Consider the following 18,869-nt stretch of genomic DNA (forward strand, 5'->3'; position numbering starts at 1 on the left):
GCTAATTATAGCACCTCTGGCCCTGGCCTCGCATAACCCCCACACCTCCTGGAACGTCTTGGACACAGAGAGGAAATACTGTCATTTCTTGGACGGTAAATGTCTCATTTGGAAACGTAATGATGCATTAAATGGTAACTGCCAAATGCACATACTGTATGCATAAGCATACACAGTCTGTAGGCAAAACCAGGGGAACATTTTACTTTTGCATTTGAGTGAAAAGTTTATTAGCTGACCTTTCTGTGTTTTTCTCAGTCATCAAACTGTTAATTTATCCAAAATAGTTTATATCTGATTTCTACTTATAATCAATTACTTATTAGTCAGTTACCTTTATTTGCCTTGCAATTTCCCAGAAATTGATGTCATAGTACATTTTAAAGTATGCAATCTCTTGCAATGTTTAGATGTAGGATCTTCATTTAATCACTCCTTTGTTGCTGAGAAATGTCCTGCACTGAAGGAAATGCAAACCTGTAGTGTATGAAAGATTTTAAAAGGCTTCTAAAGTTTGAAATTTTCACTTTAAAATGTCATACTTGATTTGCCCTAATGAAAAATGTATCAACCCCTACAAAACATTTCCATTAATTATAATCCACAAAATAATTCACATTTCCTGTTACTGCAGGATTATTTTCCTGCTATAGCAAACTGGCTCAAATTAAGATCCTACATCAGTATGATCACTTATCACAGCTACTAGACTTTTTATGAATCTCAAAGTTGTGGCTGTTTGGCAGTTTGATGGTTTTACCTTGGCCGGAATTGTACAATGGCGGCTTTGAAATGGTTCCATGTAAAGATGTTAGCAGGCATACAGTTTAGTTATGCTTAGTTTGGTGATGGGGGCTAAGTGAAACCCCACACCATTGCTGTATAATAGACAGATTAGCAGTGCTCCATCTCTTTGTGTTGTTTTACCTACATAAACTAAAGAGTACAAAGCATTGGCCCATCTCTGTCCTTGGAGAAATATATTAACAATAGCATGTCAATCACTGGCAACTACAGCACTTACCTCAGGAGGCCAGCAGAGCAGACAATGAACTCTAATTCTAGAAGAATAAAAAGGAAAGCTGAACACTTGCGGTTTAAGGTATGTTTTCAGTTAGACTTGGCTGCAGGATTTGACGCACCTGACTCTAATCATTCCTCAAGCCATTACCCTCAATATAAGTTTGTTGGAACCAAGCTTGGAAAAACACAATTTCACTTTTGCAAAGGAAGTGAAGTTTTATTAGTTTTTAATGATTCACAATAAAAAATACCAGCAACACATTTGTGAAAGGGTGAGTGAGTGTAGAAACACTTTAGTTGAAGGGGTATCACATACGTTGCATACACACCACAAAAAGATCAAAATGAAATAAACATAAGGGGATCCCACTGGGCACAGACGTCAATTCAACGTCTGTTCTACGTTGGTTCAATGTCATTTCATTGAAATGACATGGAAACAACGTTGATTCAACCATTGTGTGCCCAGGGGGATGTTTGTACCCCACTAACTCATTTTAACTTACCCTGAGTCCGATTACTTGAAAGATACTTAAGAATGTAGAGTGCAATTTAAGACAGGGGCTTTAAGAAATATAAGTACAATGTCCTTATGGAAACATAGTGAGTAACGGCTCGAGCAATCTTTCCTCTGCTCCAGATATCAATGCGGGAGACAATAAAATAAAAGAGAACCGGAGGAGAACAGCTCAGAGAACAGAAGTGGCGCCAAGTGTGAGCAGGGTTATGAAACAAAGCCATTGAATGAATGACTAATGGGGCGACTCCCATACAGACAGAGCCATGAGCTGTAGCTGTTTCATACTGAAATTACACCGTCCACAGATCCAAAGAAAACAAATACCTCAGAGACCAAGTCAGTTGTTTTTGCAAAGGCCCCGCTGCATATAGATGAGAGAGAGAATTGAAGACTGATTCATAAAAACAATGACTTACAAAGTAACATTTTAATGACACACTGCTGCATAGGGCCTGCTACCAAGACAGTCTTTAGTTTTTTTATTCTACCAGGTAAATTGACTGAAAACACATTCTCATTTACAGCAACGACCTGGGGAATAGTTACAGGGGAGAGGAGGGGGGATGAATGAGCCAATTGGAAGCTGGGGATGATTAGGTGGCCCGATGGTATGAGGGCCAGATTGTGAATTTAGCCAGGACACTGGGGTTAACACCTCTACTCTTGCGATAAGTGCCATGGGATCTTTAGTGACCACGGAAAGTCAGGACACCCGTCTAACGTCCCATCCGAAAGATAGAGGGAAAAAAAACGTCACACCGGCCTGATCACCAAGTATTTACACAGCAGCCTGGTGCTTCTCTCCTGCAATTGTTCTTGGCTTCTTAACTGTTATGACTTCAATTATCACTATACTGTAGATTTTACAGAGAAATCCCTGGGTGAACTCGCTGCTTCTTTGCCATTGATCCTAGTAATCATACAAATATAGCCTTTGAGTGAAATAGCATTTCCTGGTGTCAATGTGATGGGAGAATTTGATGACTCTGCTTGGGGCAGATATGGGGTCAGTGCATCAGGAAGGGTCCAAAATGAAAACTACAGAGGTTTATATTTGGATTGGAATATATAGAGAGATTATTCCATTCCACGTTTTTCATTTTGTCAAGTGACTGCTTGCTGGAACAAGTGAGGCCATCTACAGTATGAGTCTCTTTTATACACAAAGAGACTAAAAGCTTATATGTCTCCTTCTCAGGATAGGATGACAAAACTGCTCCTCTGATTCTAAATATGAGGGGAGGAAGAGTGTGTTGCTCTTCAGGCTCCAGATTAAACAAAGCCGACAAAAGCACCAACTACTGCCAGGAAATATGAAGTTGATGCCACAGTTGAGCGATGCAGTATAAAACGTGAAATTTCCACACATTGTAAAAATGTCAAATTTCACATCAAATTTAAAAAAGGGGGATTTTATGCACTGCAAAGGGAAATTGTGTAGGAGCAACAGCCAGATCAACCAAAGATAAGTCCCGTCTTGAAAGTCACTGGAGAATGGTACTGAGTGGCCTAATCACAGTTCTGATTTACACTAAATCTGCTTGAAAAACAGGCAACAAAATGTGACCATGCAAAGGGAGTAGAAACGTCCTACTTCCAATGTACATAATGTACAGAATATATATTATATTGTTCAGAAAACCCCATTCAAGAAGGTCCATGCTTGGAACTGGACCAGGTTATTCAGTGGCTCTTTTAATTACGGTGGTTTGTATTTTGTGTGACTGTCAACTATAATGAAAAGGTCATTTTCTTCCCCCTTGCTCTAATCTGCTTGTCTATGCTTATGAATTTAATAAGTCAATTTACAGTATGTGATGTGAACGCCTTGTAAAAACACTGCGTCAACTGCTTCCAGATGTCCAAACAAAGGCCAGTATTCCCCTGAGACTCTCCTCTCTGCAATATGATAGCAATTAGATCACAAAATTATATGGAGGCTGCTGGAGGAATAGCATGCATTAAAAAGTGACCCTTGCTTGTTAACAAGACTCTGGCAGAGCATGCAAAAGGGTTGTGAGGACTCCTTTGTGATGCCCATGACTCTGACAGCATTGTTAGGAGACCTATAAAAGTACCAGAGGTTTTTAGTAGGTTGATAGCATGCAGTTGCATGTCAGTGTATACATATCTGCTAGTTCAGTGTATAGCTCTAGATTGAGCTTTTCAGGATTGTAAAATGCTTCATGATAGTCATTCTTTCATTGCTTCAGAGGTCAAAGCAGAGTGTTTACTATGTTGAAATTCACCCATACGTAGATACCCACTGGGTACAAACTGGTTGACTCAACATTGCTTCAACATAATTTGTCCATGTATTGTGGAATCTACGTGTAAAATACATTGGATAAAAAAAGTCATCAACGTAAACTGTTGTTTTGAGGGTGAAATTTCAACCACAGAATTTCACCTTTATTTAACCTTTATTTAACTCTCAGAGTTGGGCATCTCCGGCACGGCCCACGCTTGGATTGCGTCCTACCTGACAGGTCGCTCCTACCAGGTGGCGTGGCGAGAATCTGTCTCCGCACCATGCGCTCTCACCACTGGTGTCCCCCAGGGCTCTGTTCTAGGCCCTCTCCTATTCTCGCTATACACCAAGTCACTTGGCTCTGTCATATCTTCACATGGTCTCTCCTATCATTGCTATGCAGACGACACACAATTAATCTTCTCCTTTCCCCCTTCTGATAACCAGGCGGCGAATCGCATCTCTGCATGTCTGTCAGACATATCAGTGTGGATGACAGATCACCAGCTCAAGCTAAACCTCGGCAAGACGGAGCTGCTCTTCCTCCCGGGGAAGGACTGCCCGTTCCATGATCTCGCCATCACGGTTGACAACTCCCTTGTGTCCTCCTCCCAGAGTGCTAAGAACCTTGGCGTGATCCTGGACAACACCCTGTCATTCTCCACTAACATCAAGGCGGTGACCCGATCCTGTAGGTTCATGCTCTACAACATTCGCAGAGTACGACCCTGCCTCACACACGAAGCGGCGCAGGTCCTAATCCAGGCACTTGTCATCTCCCGTCTGGATTACTGCAACTCGCAGCCCGTCTGGTGTTCAACCTTCCCAAGTTCTCTCACGTCACCCCGCTCCTCCGCTTTCTTCACTGGCTTCCAGTTGAAGCTCGCATCCGCTACAAGACCATGGTGATTGCCTACGGAGCTGTGAAGGGAACGGCACCTCCATACCTTCAGGCTCTGATCAGGCCCTACACCCAAACAAGGGCACTGCGTTCATCCACCTCTGGCCTGCTGGCCCCCCTACCTCTGAGGAAGCACAGTTCCCGCTCAGCCCAGTCAAAACTGTTCGCTGCTCTGGCACCCCAATGGTGGAACAAGCTCCCTCACGACGCCAGGACAGCGGAGTCAGTCACCACCTTCCGGAGACCCCCCCCCCCTTAAAAGATTTAGATGCACTATTGTAAAGTGGTTGTTCCACTGGATATCATAAGGTGAATGCACCAATTTGTAAGTCGCTCTGGATAAGAGCGTCTGCTAAATGACTTAAATGTAATGTAAATGTAAATGTAACCAGGTAGGCTAGTTGAGAACAAGTTCTCATTTGCAACCGTGACCTGGCCAAGATAAAGCAAAGCAGTTCGACACATACAACAACACAGAGTTACACATGGAATAAACAAACATACAATCAATAATACAGTAGAAAAATCTATATACAGCATGTGCAAATGAGGTAGGATAAGAGAGGTAAGGCAATAAATAGGCCATGGTGGCGAAGTAATTACAATATAGCAATTAAACACTGGAATGGTAGAATGTGCAGAAGATGAATGTGCAAGTAGAGATACTGGGGTGCAAAGGAGCAAGATAAATAAATAAATAAATACAGTATGGGGATGAGGTAGATTGGATGGGCTATTTACAGATGGGCTATGTACAGGTGCAGTGATCTGTGAGCTGCTCTGACAGCTGGTGCTTAAAGCTAGTGAGGGAGATAAGAGTCTCTAGCTTTAGTGATATTTGCAGTTCGTTCTAGTCATTGGCAACAGAGAACTGGAAGGAGAGGCGGCCGAAGGAAGAATTGGCTTTGGGGGTGACCAGTGAGATATACCTGCTGGAGCGCGTGCTATGGGTGGGTGCTGCTATGGTGACCAGTGAGCTGAGATAAGGCGGGGCTTTACCTAGCAGAGACTTGTAGATGACCTGGAGCCAGTGGGTTTGGCGACAAGTATGAAGCGAGGGACAGCCAACGAGAGCGTACATGTCGCAGTGGTGGGTAGTATATGGGGCTTTGGTGACAAAAAAGATGGGACTGTGGTAGACTGCATCCAATTTGTTGAGTAGAGTGTTGGAGGCTATTTTGTAAATGACATCGCCGAAGTCGAGGATCGGTAGGACGGTCAGTTTTACAAGGGTATGTTTGGCAGCATGAGTGAAGGATGCTTTGTTGCGAAATAGGAAGCCGATTCTAGATTTACTTTTGGATTGGAGATGTTTATGTCATCATATTAACCAAATTTCAAAATAGACAAACCTTGTATACTGTGGCGACCCGTCATTCCGGGCAGGTGGGGTTTTGAGCCCCACATTTTTAGCCCCCCCCCCAAAAAAACGAATTAAATATTTTTTTATACGTGTCACATATCAGTTTACAAACAATGTAAAAAATTATCATTGAGTTAATAAAGCCGCATACAAACATGGTCTCTTTTTTGATTTCTTGAGTAAGGCAGCTCCAAAATGCAGGTGTTTCAGCCTAGCTCAGTGCTTTCTGTGGTGGTGGGGCAGCCAGCGGAAAATATGGAGCGTAGGGGTTGGTAATGTTCTCTAGTTGCCCCGTGATTGGCTCAGTGTTCTGTCACTCATGGGGACACTACGTCACCGCCAAATCTAAGGGTAGAGCTAAAAAATTCAAGGCCCTTGGGTGCTGCCATAGAGTTACATTAAAAGTGTCCATCCAAGAAGGCTCAAGGTCATTGGCAACAGATAAAATGATGCCAAATCACGTTATATCTACAATTGCTTTGATTGGACTGATTTCAAAATCTTAGCTAGTAGTCATCAACATAAATCAAGTCGACAATCTACTGGAAAATACTTTTTAATCCTTGTCATATGAAAATAAATAATGAAGAGAAATTATAGATAAAACACATCGGTGCTCATCGGCCATTGGACATAAACATTACACAACAAGTTGGAAATCGCAAATTCAACAATGAGTGGTTTGGAAGGAATCAGTGGCTAACTACAAGCATTGCAAAGCTATCACTAGCCTGCTATTCAGTGGAGTGGGTGTGTGGTCCAAGTCTGGGTTTAAGGGTCTCTTTTCCAATATTAAAATGATAAACATTCAACATTGGCCATGCTGTCAATCCAGCATGATTTCTGCCGCGCTCAAAACAATTTAACTCAGAGCTGGGAAATCTGACTTCAGTGAGTTCAAAACAACTGGGAACTCGGGGAAAAAACGAGCGCCGACTGGGAAAACAAGTTTTAAACAGTCATCCAACTCGTAATTGTAAGTCGTGAACTTGGGTCTCTTTCTAGAGCTACGACCTGAAGATCACTGACGTCATCATGATTCAACCTTGTTTTTTTCAGAGTTCCCAGTTGCCTTGAAAGCACAATTCATCCAGAGAATAGCTTGGATAGTTCCATCTGTGCCACTGACTTAGTCTGGTTTTAATTCCAGTTTGTTTACAACTTTATAATTGATATATTGGATTCATGTCTCCATCTGGAACTATCCAAGCAGAAGATACATCTCCTTCAAATGTTGAGATTTGGTTGCTTGTCAAGCAAACACAATTCAGTATCACTTCTGAAAAACAATAACTAGCCAATTAACTTGTCGACAAATTCGCAAATGATATGTTGGATTCACGTCTCCAACGCAACCAAAAATAAAAGTTAAAGAATGGGATTAATCCAGTGGCTCAGATGGAACTATCCAAGCAGTAGATACATCTCCTTTAAATGTCGATATTTGGTTGCTTGTCAAGCAAACACAATTCAATATTACTTTTGTAATACACTAAATAGCACTAAATAAATTGAGGCTATCTTACAAACTAATGTAACATTTAACCTTAAATGAGTAACACATCCCATGGCCACATTTTGAGGTTACTGTAACTATAAATATCTTCTTATGTAATCATATAAAGCGTGCATGTTCAAGATAGCATGCATAGGTCGTCACAGGTCTGTGGAGATCTTCGCAATTGATGTAATAATCTGCTACATAGAATCTCAAACGGCATTGATCGCTTGCACCATGTCCTTTTAATGTAATCTCAACTGCAATCCAGGTCATTTGGTTCTGCTATTAGATAAAGCACAGTGATAACGCCATCTGTTGTATAAATAAATAACATACCTGACATTGGATTCCCATTTCAACTTCGCTGTGCTTCTTAATGTTTGAAAGCAGAGTGACAGACATTTGGGTGACAACTAAACCAAAAATCAAACATTGTTTTTCCATTGTTGTGCTTTTAGATGGTTGAACGCATAGTGATAACACATTGGAAATTCAACTAACTTTGAAAAGCTCCACCCGCAGAAACCTGTCATGCTGCCACTCTGTTTAATGTCCCGAGGAGGCCTAGCCAATGTTCAGAACTCAAACCAGTCAAGGCTGGAAAACATTTAGCAAAGATCATGTTAGCCTTGCTTGATTCATAAAAAGCAGCACTAAAGTCTAAGGCAGAAGACATTTTCAGCTAAAAGTGGATCCTCTTGGACTGTTGTTTATAAATCGTTTGGTTTGGGCCCTGGAAGTAGTGGTCTAAATAAGGGCAGACGTGTAACCCCTCTGCTTCGCTGACAAGTTCTAGATTGCCACAAGTTGTGGATTGCACAGCTTTCCCCTGCTGTATCCTCATGCTCTGTGGTTGAGGACCAGACCACCACGTGCCCAGTTAAAGTTTGACACGGACTTCTGGCTCATATGTGGCTCTAAATGGGTCTATTTGTGAGTGCTTCTATTTCAGGCTGTCTCCTGTCTTCTCTCTGGCCACTGGAGTGCTGCAAGCTGTCTGGAGAAGGAGGCAAAGTCAGGATTTATGTCACTCTTTTTCCTCCACTGAGGGATCAATGTAATACTGAAGTCAAACAGGAATAACAATTTCAAGGTTTTCCATGCTTTTCTAAAAAAAAATGTTTTCTGAGCCATTTTGCTCATTCTTTACTTTAAATTTGGTCTTATAGTCTCTTTATCTAGATGCATTATGAATACATTTTCATTGTCTATCTTTCGTTGTCTAACTTTTAAGTTGACCTTTACAGACTCTTGTCATTACACATTTGGAGCAGTGGGATTGAGTCACACCTAATGGTGAGAAATTGTAACGCCTGTAACATTGTAATCTTAACATACAATCAAGTTTTAAAGTAACTTTTGGTCAGGTAGAGTGCACTGTAGAGTGCAGATGGTCTTGTTATGTTGATTATCCTGCAATTATAAAACGGATTTGTTGCCTAAAGTTGCTTATATTTGAAGGTGAAAACATCATCAAACTGTACTCACACCACTTGCAGTTAACCCCATGGACGGGTAATCAGAGAGTAGGCATTGATTATGTGCCTCTCTAAAAATCAGCAGGCTCAATTTAAATAGAGAAATAGACAATGGATTGGTCTCCAGCGCAAACACCTACTTTCAAATGACTTTTTATCTTACAACATGACCGAGTCACTGATTTATGTCGATATCAAGTGAATCAGTTTTATTGTGCCAAAGATCTGAGCATTCTCTGGTATTTGGATGGTTGGAAACCTGATGATGAATATAAAATGAGAAATATCGATAAAAAATTGCGTATATCATCACTGTGCTGGAACCATTTAAGCTGTCAGGGCTGCCATTCAAAATGAGCATTCGACCTCATACTGTAGGGCACTGCATTTATACATATACTTGTAGATTTCAGAGCTGTAATATAATGCAAAGCCCAGTTAATCATTCCATTCTGGCACTCTGGCTTCTTGATGATTCACATTTGGACGCAAGCCCACCCAATGTACGAACTAATTTAAACAAGCCATTTCCTACAAAACACAGGATCCAGGGAGAAGAGTGCCAGTGATCCAATATACATACCCTCTGCACTGTGGTGGCCCTTTGGACAAAAAAGGAGAGCCTGAACTCCGGAACAGAAAGCCTGAATATGCTGAAACCTCTTTAAAGTGGAACTGGCAGGGTTTTTTTTAACTACTTTGCAGATATGAAACAAACAGAATCATAATATCAGCAAAAATATCAAATTCCCAGTTTATGCTCCAAAACCTATAAAAGGTTTTAAAAATAGGTTATATTTGACAAAACCTTCCATGACGTACAGTAAGGCATTGTTGGCAGAATTGATGGAAGCAGTTCAATGTATGATTAACATAATTCACCAATAAATGCGTTGATAGTCTTAAACATATTGCTATCAGGTTGTAAATCACAGCTACCGAGAAAATTGTTTGCTGCCTCCACCCACTCAGTTTCAATGACTCAATATTTTGAACACAAACAGACGACTGTAACTAGGCTGGGAATGTCAGCACTAGCGGTTCTGAGGGGGGGGGGGGCAGTGCTCCTGTGACAACAATTTTGGACCCCCTTGTGGCCCCCCTAAATGTGCAGTATGAAATCATTTTTACATAACACATTTTTGCTATCGTTCTTTTTTTACATCCGTTATTAGACATTGGCAACGATGATGATTATGAACATGGTCTTTTGCCTGCTAATACCGGCAATGCAGTGAAGAAAAAGACATGACAACAATAACGTCTAATGTAACTGGCCCCTCTAACAGTACAACTGGTTCCAGCTTGGCCCCCCAGTTGAAATGGTCTAGAACCGCCACTGAATGTCAGTACAATCAAACTAGCAAGGGCAATGATCAGAAGTCAGTCATAACTTGGCTAATAGGCCAGCGCACATGTGTCAAACACAAGGCCCGCAGGCCGAATAGGACACACAAGCAAGTAGTAGTCAACAGTTGAGCCATCTACTTTATGAAATTACAGCCTGATGCACTTGCTTCGGTGGATTCAACTTCAACTACATTTGACCAGTAGCCTAGGCTGACTACTCAACTACAATACATTTTGAGCGCGCCATACAGCAATGCTGCATTCAACTGCACCGGTGATTGATGGAGAACAGCTCTTTTTTAAACATGTTTAAACTTTAAATGTTACAACAACCTATAGCTACCTTTTTGTTATTTGGATTTATTAAATACTTGTTTATTAGGGTCGCAGCATATTATGCACATCTGCAAGTGTAACCGATGTGAAATGGCTAGTTAGTTAGCGGTGGTGCGCGCTAATAGCGTTTCAATCGGTGACGTCACTCGCTCTGAGACCTGAAGTGGTTGTTCCCCTTGCACCGCGACTTTTGTGGCGCGATGGGTAACGATGCTTCATGGGTGTCAGTTGTTGATGTGTGCAAGGGTCCCTGGTTCGAGCCCAGGTTGGGGCGAAGAGAGGGACGGAACCTACACTGTTACACAAGCATAGCAGCAAAGGCTGGACAAATATTATTGATCTCTTACTTTGTTATAATATGTAAACGTTCTATATACAGCAAGCTAACAACACGGAGCCTAACGTTAGCTTGCTAGGTGCTGGCAGGATGTCATGTCATTGGAGGAGTTGGTGAGTGACAGACATTTCCACTCATATGGTTGTTCGTTGCCTACAGCGAGATATGCAGGTGTCATTTGGTTAACGTTAGCTAGCAAGAAATGTGAATCGCTATGGCATGCGTTGGCAGGCAAACTGCAAAACGATGAGCTCTAGCTGGCATTAATTGTTGATCTTGTTGTTCTTGACTTGTCCATAGGCAACTGAGGGAGAGAGAGCCTACCTTTTCATGGTTGTTTGATCAATAGGACTGTGAATTTCCCAAATGTAAGAGGGCTCCCATGGTATTTACATATTTGCAGAAATCTATTCAGGTGGCTTTTGGCGAATGCGTTCTAATGTTGCGCTGTTACTACTGGCTGTAATCACAGTCCAGTTCATAGAGGATGGCAGGCCTGTGAGGCAAACTGCTTATTTGCATATCAGCCTACTGTAGCTATGATTGTTCCACTTTAAGCTACAAGGCAAGCTACCCTTTATATCCTCTCTTCAGCAATTTGAGAGGATGGCTAAATTGACCTCATTTCAAGTCCTCCAGTGATTTGCATTCATGGACATCAATATTGCCATCTCATGCTGTGGTACTGCCTAAGCAATGAGGGAAAGATGGGTATTTCCCTCATTGAGGTCAGGGTAATGCGAAAATTAATATGAGGGTTATGCAAATTAGGGGTTAGGGTTATGCCGAGATTAGGGTTAGGGTTATGGCAAGAATTTCTGATGTAAATGCATTGTATTACCAATCTAGGGTTTGGCAGTTGAATGTACACTACCTATTCTGTATGGTATTTTGGGATGTAATTGCAACAACTGACAGCGGAAATATACTTGCAAATGACCAATCAATAACATTGATTGTAATACATGTATTTAGATACATTTCAGCTATAGCTTCACAATTTACACTTTCTTTATTCTCAATTTAAAATTGACTAGGGGAGAGTGGGGTAAACTGAGCCATTTTTGACATTCAGCATGACACTGTCAAAGGCAATATAGTATTATTTCTAACAAAGATATGTACATATATTTCAGGATGTTGTTTATCCCTAAAAATAATCAGAATTCATGTAAACATTACAATTTTGAAAACATAGCTTGTCCAAAAAAAGAGGTCTCTTGGTACAATTTACCCCAGGTAAATTAAACCGCCTACAAATTCCTGTACTGAATGAAATATTACCACTACCTTTTTAAAACCATGTCTACCTTTATTTCCCAAACACAATTCAACACAATCGCTTGTTTGTCTTTGAAACATCTTTAACACAGGTTTAACACCTAACAAACAGTTTGTACTTAAAAAAATATATTTTTTAACACAGGCCTGTTGTTACCTCATATCCCAGTGATAATGCCTGGGAATTTACTAAACTTTCCATTGGCTCATCCATTGGCTCAACTTACCCCATGGCAAACATTTTGACTATATTAGCCCACACAGCTCCAAGGATGCACTTTCATGCTAGATTTAGGATGTCACAGTTAAGCTTATAGAGACCCCGACTGAAATAGAACCATCTTAAAATGATCTGCTTTGGTTTAGATACATTATGAAACCTCTAACACAATAAATTCATTTGACTTGGTGAGAATCAGTTTTGTTGGACCTGACTTGCTTACCACTCTTGTTTCTTCCTTCACAGACTCCGTGACATGATGACCTCTTCCTAAATATTTGGTCAAATTATTAATTGTGTATGGTTTCCTAGAAACAAGGGTGGCTCAATTTACCCCTATGGCTCAACTTACTCCACTCTCCCCTAAACAATTTGTTTAGTACTGTAGGTCTAGTGAGTTCTAAATGGAAAAAGAGAATCCAGTTCCATCTAGTGGTAGTATAAGTAAAATCACTAGTTTCTGTTACAGTAACACTGTAAAAGCATTGGTTACTAAATGAGACAAAATCATTATTGTTACCATCAACATGTCTTTCATTACAGTATAATACAGCCAACACTGTGACTGCACAACAAACAGTTTTACCAACAATAAAACAGATCCTGTTCAGAATGATCTTGTTTGCACAGTAAACTGGCAAAATTGAGGACAATATCTATATTTTCTTAATTTGTTTAATTGCACAAACATAGGATATGACAATCATAGAGTTGAAAGAAATACATGTGCAGGAGAAGGAGAAGTAAGAAACCCAATATGGCGTGGAAACTGGTGTCTGAGCGTTTCCCCTCCCTGGATGGTTTGTTTGCTGGTCTCTCTATAGGCTGGTTTGTTTAACCTCACTGGCCTCTCCAGCTTCCATTCCTACAGCTGTGTTCTCATACCAACCACCATCTTCCTCTCTGCATGACAAAAACATGGGCTTTACAATGAGCGTGTGTAGTTTGATAACCTACTGTCTAGGACTGCAGCAGTTGAACATTTCATAAGAAAATACACTTGTTTGTGAGATCCTGATAAGTCAGTTAAGGACAACGGGAAGTCACAATATTAAAGTATGAAAAGATTATGTCAGTGAAGAGTCAGGCAGTGGTGGAAAAGTACCCAATTGTCATACTTGAGTAAAAGAAAATGCCTCAAGTGAAAGTCACCCAGTAAAATTCTACTTGAGTAAAAGTCTAAATGTATTTGGTTTTAAATATAGTTAAGTATCAAAAGTAAATGTAATTGCTCAAATTTACATAAGTATAAAAAGTAAAAGTATAAATCATTTCAAATTGCTTATATTAAGCAAACCAAACACCATATTACTTGTTTTTTATTTTATTTACGGAGAACCAGGGGCAGCTCCAACACTCAGACATATTTACAAACAAAGCATTTATGTTTAGTGAGTCTGAGGCATTAGGAATGACCAGGGGTGTTCTCTTGATAAGTGTGTGAATTTGACCATTTTCCTGTCCTGCTAAGCATTCAAAATGTAACGATTACTTTTGGGTGTCAGGGAAAATGTATGGATTAAAAAGTAAATTATTTTATTCAGGAATGTAGTAAAATAAATGTAGAAGTTGACAAATATAAATAGTAAAGTACAGATACCCAAAAAACAACCTAAGTAGTACTTTAAAGTATTTTTACTAAAGTACTTTAAACCACTGGAGTCAGGTTGCTGTTACACAAGGCACCTCTGGTCATCTCTGTGGACTTGTTGTTGTAGTCACTGACTGAATATTACCTTGGCAGATGGCTAGCAGCCTGCACTGATAAGACAATAGTATAGCAAATCAGCAATAAGCTAAATAATTTTATGTATTGAATGGTCAAAACAATGTTTAGGACATAGAATTAGGAATTAGAATAGTCATTTAATAGGATCTCTAAGGTTAAGGAGATTATTTTTGCTTAGATATTTACCCTTGTCGTCCCACTTTACAACAAGTGTCACCAGTACCATGTAAGTACACAGAATATATGCAGGTGCAGTGCATTTAGGTTATCACCTCTGTGGTACTCACTTTTCCTTCTTGAAGAAAAGCCTTTGTACAATAAGGATGACGAAGACGATGAAGAGGAATCCCACTACAGCAGCCAGACCAACAAGCCAAGGCTGCAGGGTCCCACCCTTGGATGTAGTGAGCCGTAAGCCTCCTATATAAGGAATAAATAGTTATGTATTGATCAGAAAACTCTGATTTGATCATTGATACCACACCATTGATAGTGTTGTAGTATGTGGACTATATTATCATGATGATGTAAGATATTTGAACAAAGAGTTAAACATCGCTGGCTAGTACTGACTAACAGTGTACCCAGCTGTAACATAATGCCAACCGCAGAGGGAAGATGCAAGGTGAGGTTATTATGACATAACTGTTGTTAAACACAGTGCTTTGCATCAATATCTAGCCAGTATGATTGATCATCGATGATGACTTACCGTTTGGCATACCACTCTGGGCCAGGTTAACACAAACAGACAGTAATAAGCAGACATGGAAAGTTTTGTGGAGAGACATTATGAATCCTTGTTTATCCCAGGAGGCCTCTGAGGTTGGTGTTGTGTAAAACCTGTTCACTGTCACGATACTCCTTCTGGACTGGTAACGTCCTGTGAGGTCAAAGTGCAGTATACAGCACAGAGAGCAACCAGATTGCACCATGTTGCCAATGATACCAGCAGATTTTATTGCCTGAAAGGTGTGTCCACTCCAAACTCATGACTTTTCATTTGTTCCTGAAACCAGCTTTCAGTAACGATCATGCCATGTGTTTACTGGATAGCATGCAAATGTGTAATATTGTATAAAATAAATGTGCAATAAATAGAAAACAAGAGTATTTGTGAGAGAAATGGTTTAAAATTGGAAACCATACGGAATAAACGTGTTCAACAACATAGCTCACAGTTGAAAGTCCTGAAAGCATTTCCTCTTCATATGGTCAAAAGGAGGTCTAGGGCCTAGTCTAAACACTAGCAAAACAACAAGGACTGGTCACTTATGAAGCTCTTGGCATGCTGCCAGCATGTGGAGATTATTGTGTAATGCAGTAATGAGTACATGATTACAACACAGCATATCTCTTTTGGCTTACAGTTTACAGTGCATCTGCCACGTTGCTGTACCCTGCCTTGTCCCTAGCAGTCTGAGTCTGTGTGTCTGCCCCTTTGTAGCTAGCTCATCCTGCCGAAGGCGACCCTGGGGCCCGTGCGTGGGGGCCGTGGCTCACGTCCATCTGAGATGACCCAGATGGCAGGCATGTTCTTGTTGCCCTCCATCAGGCAGTGGATCTCCTCCGCCTTGACCATAGCCTCCAGCTCAGCGTTGGTCTCTGGACACCAGTCCACCTGGAACTTGTCCTTACACTCCCAGGGGTTAACCACCTCCTCGTCAGGCTGTACCCCAAACAGGTAGTCTACAAAGGGGGGGGGGGGGGGGGAGAACACAATATGGCAAAATAATTTTTAACGGAGATATTCAATTCAGTGAAATCCAGACTGTATCAGCATGTCTGTAGTCAGCTACCGAATGATAATTTCAAATAATTTGATTGTGATATTTTGATAATATTCTCGTCATTTCATTGCTGACTGACACAAGACAAACAGTGCGTCCAGTTGGCTTCAGTGTGGTGTGGGAGTGTAGTGATAGCTGTACCTGCTAGGTCATGAATCAGCTCTTTGATGAGGTGCCTGATGATTGCGTACAGGGCGATCAGAGCCACCACCGATGCTAGGAACAGATAGATAACATAGTTGGGCAGGGTGATAGCGTCCCGAGAGGGAGGCTTGTAGCTTTCAAAGAACACCTCCTCTTGTGGTTCCCCATAGTCCAAGTTATGGTCCATTGTCCCCAGACTCTAGTCTACCTCCACTCTTCTTCAAGGGGAGTGTGGCAGCCTCATTGATGTTGCCATCTGGTCTACCTGTCCATACACAAAGACGTGCTTGAAGTAGTATGCTGAGTATATTGGCAGTCAATTCAGTATAATGTATCCATTACATTTCTTTATAGGTAATGTGTATCAAAGATTTTTTCAAATAAGAACTACTTGTGTACCTACCAGTTTCAATGTTTTTTTTCGCCGCTTCCTAATTTGGCAGGCTGTATTAATTTCCAACAGTAATCTCCAATCTTCGAGAACAACCATGCATCAGTTGATCTCGCTCATCAATCTTCTCTCCCACTGAGAAGCTGTTATTTTAGATGTATTACATTTCATCCCACTGCAGCCCTTGTTCTGGGTACCACGCAGCATGAGGTTGCCATGGCTGCAGGAGTGCTCTAGTCCCAGATTGCATTGACTGCAAAGAGACCCACGCGAGCTAATGTACTTAGTGACGTACTGTAAGGGCCAGGTCAAGGTCAGTTCTCTGAGCCTGGATTTAGGATTGTAAAACAAAAAGTGTAAATTAGGCCAGAGGTTCCACCCACATCTCCAAAAGAGAGAGAGGTGGTTGTGTTGCCGGAGAGGTCTTTTATCCATAGTTCCAAAAGCGAGATAGGAGGTATGGTTCCTTTATTTTTGTATGTTTTGTCAGTAAGTATTACTGTTAAGCATGTCTGACAATAATCTTTTTTACCAAGACCCCTCTGTCAACCCACCGTTTAATCTGAGATCTGTAATAATCCTGGCCTTTATTGGACAATGGAAGAATTCCAATCAACCAAACTCTCCTAATGCCAAACCATATACTGATATCCAATGCTGTAGTGACCTACCAGACTGCTCTTACAGAGCTGCTCACCTCAATGTACTATAGTGGTCCTAGACCAGAATGGTAGGTGATGACAGCACGTCTTGTGTGACCTTGTGTGCCCTTGCTAAATCCCTGAGCTGCTGAGGCTGAGGCCTTATTCTCCCCTGCCCTGTCTCTGAGTCAGACTGGCTTAGTTTAGCGCCACATGATAATGGAGGATCGAGATGAGGGGATAAAGCAGATATACACATTCAGACAGACAACGGTTTAGTCCTTCCTTTATTGGAACGAGGGTCATCCTCTTTGGCCACCTCAAGAAAACAGATGTATTTACGTCTACAGCGTTACAGCAGCACATATAGCTCGGCACTCGCAAAAGGGATGTGTTCTGGTTCAGGTTCTGCTCAATCCTATGGTGTTATGTGAGCTGACATCTTATAGTAAAGATTCAACCGTTATTTCTTCTGGGGTCAAAAGGAAATGGAAAATCTCAGAGCACTGGCACAAATGAATGTTTCTGCACCGTTGGATTGTTCAAACTGTCTACACTTGTTTTCCTATACAGTACAGACATAATATAGTAGAATTGTTTGTACATACAGTATCTTAGTTTATGCATCTGATGCTTAAATTACATTGTTAAAAAATGGATTGGGTTGCAGTTTCATTTCATTTGTATAAAAACAGGATTAGATGATTGGTAGTAACAGAGATGGGATGTAGGTGTTTGGGAGCCAACCTGGGAGGAACTGAGGACAGAGGACAGAGCAGAATAGACTGGACAGTGAATTGTTATCAGGGGACCTTAGGCAAACTGTTCTTCTGACCCCAACTGACTGAAAAAGTTGTGGGTCTGTTTTCTTCAGAAGAAGGTTGTCTTTGCTTGTATATGCTGGGAGATTTGACCAATGTAAGGATCCCCTTCCCCTCGTCTACTATTCTGATGGTCATCCACCTTTTCGCCTTGACGGCAGCCGTCCTCCTTCTCCACTCCCTTGCGGTCACACACACCTTCCTCAGACCCAGTCTGCATGCACATAATGACAGTTTTAGTGTTTGGCATGTACACATTTCTCATATAGAAATATAAGAACAAGCTCAGTCACTACTACACCTTTACATGTATGTGTTTTTGATTGAAAAGTAGCCTTCGCTAGCCCTCTTAATCCACAGATCCAGCTGACTGGCCTGTTCCATGGCTTCAGATGGAGGCTACAAGGTGTGAAGGTGAACTGAAAGCTGAGTATCAATGGTGAGTCACAGTGAAAGGACTCTGGTTGGATTAATCAGATTACAAAGATGTCTGTCTGCCTGCCTGCCTGTTTCTCTCTCATGTGATCATCCCACTTTACCTGCCAAGTCATGGTACAAGTCATTGATCAGGTGTCCTAGGATGGCATAGCAGGACACTACTACCACTATGACATAGAGCACATGAGGAGGCATGTGAAAGGCATCCTGGGAAGAGGCGACGTAGGCTAACAAAGTAGAGATCGTCTTTCTCCACGGCCTGTAGGAGCTGCCTGGGGTTATAGGTCCTGGGGCGGATCCACACCTCTCCCCACCTGGCAGTAGGCTGGGTCTGGGCCCCATGATGCTCCGTGG

At 41.4% G+C, this 18,869-nt stretch overlaps 1 protein-coding gene across 1 annotated transcript; it reads right to left on the reverse strand.

The window, feature by feature from the left end:
* Positions 1 to 13,218: 13,218 nt before the first annotated feature.
* Positions 13,219 to 16,744, reverse strand: LOC145858577 (uncharacterized). The gene is made up of 5 exons (XM_082956838.1): positions 16,624 to 16,744; positions 16,222 to 16,485; positions 15,003 to 15,979; positions 14,578 to 14,710; positions 13,219 to 13,464 (listed from the first exon to the last, which is right to left on the reverse strand). Exons 2-3 carry the CDS (start codon positions 16,409 to 16,411, stop codon positions 15,738 to 15,740), a joined length of 432 nt encoding a protein of 143 aa, XP_082812964.1. The 5' UTR covers positions 16,412 to 16,485; positions 16,624 to 16,744; the 3' UTR covers positions 13,219 to 13,464; positions 14,578 to 14,710; positions 15,003 to 15,737.
* Positions 16,745 to 18,869: the final 2,125 nt, after the last annotated feature.

This window comes from Salmo salar, chromosome 10 (genome assembly GCF_965601325.2).
Source record: "Salmo salar chromosome 10, fSalSal1, whole genome shotgun sequence".
In the NCBI taxonomy this organism is placed as follows: Eukaryota; Metazoa; Chordata; class Actinopteri; order Salmoniformes; family Salmonidae; genus Salmo; species Salmo salar.

Bases quoted from the DNA above. Each gene is read 5' to 3' on its own strand.
- LOC145858577 (XM_082956838.1), bottom strand. From the start codon at position 16,411: ATGGACCATAACTTGGACTATGGGGAACCACAAGAGGAGGTGTTCTTT. The intron at 15,980-16,221 runs GTACAGCTATCA...CCCCCTTTGTAG, and splicing joins GCTGATTCATGACCTAGCAG to ACTACCTGTTTGGGGTACAG.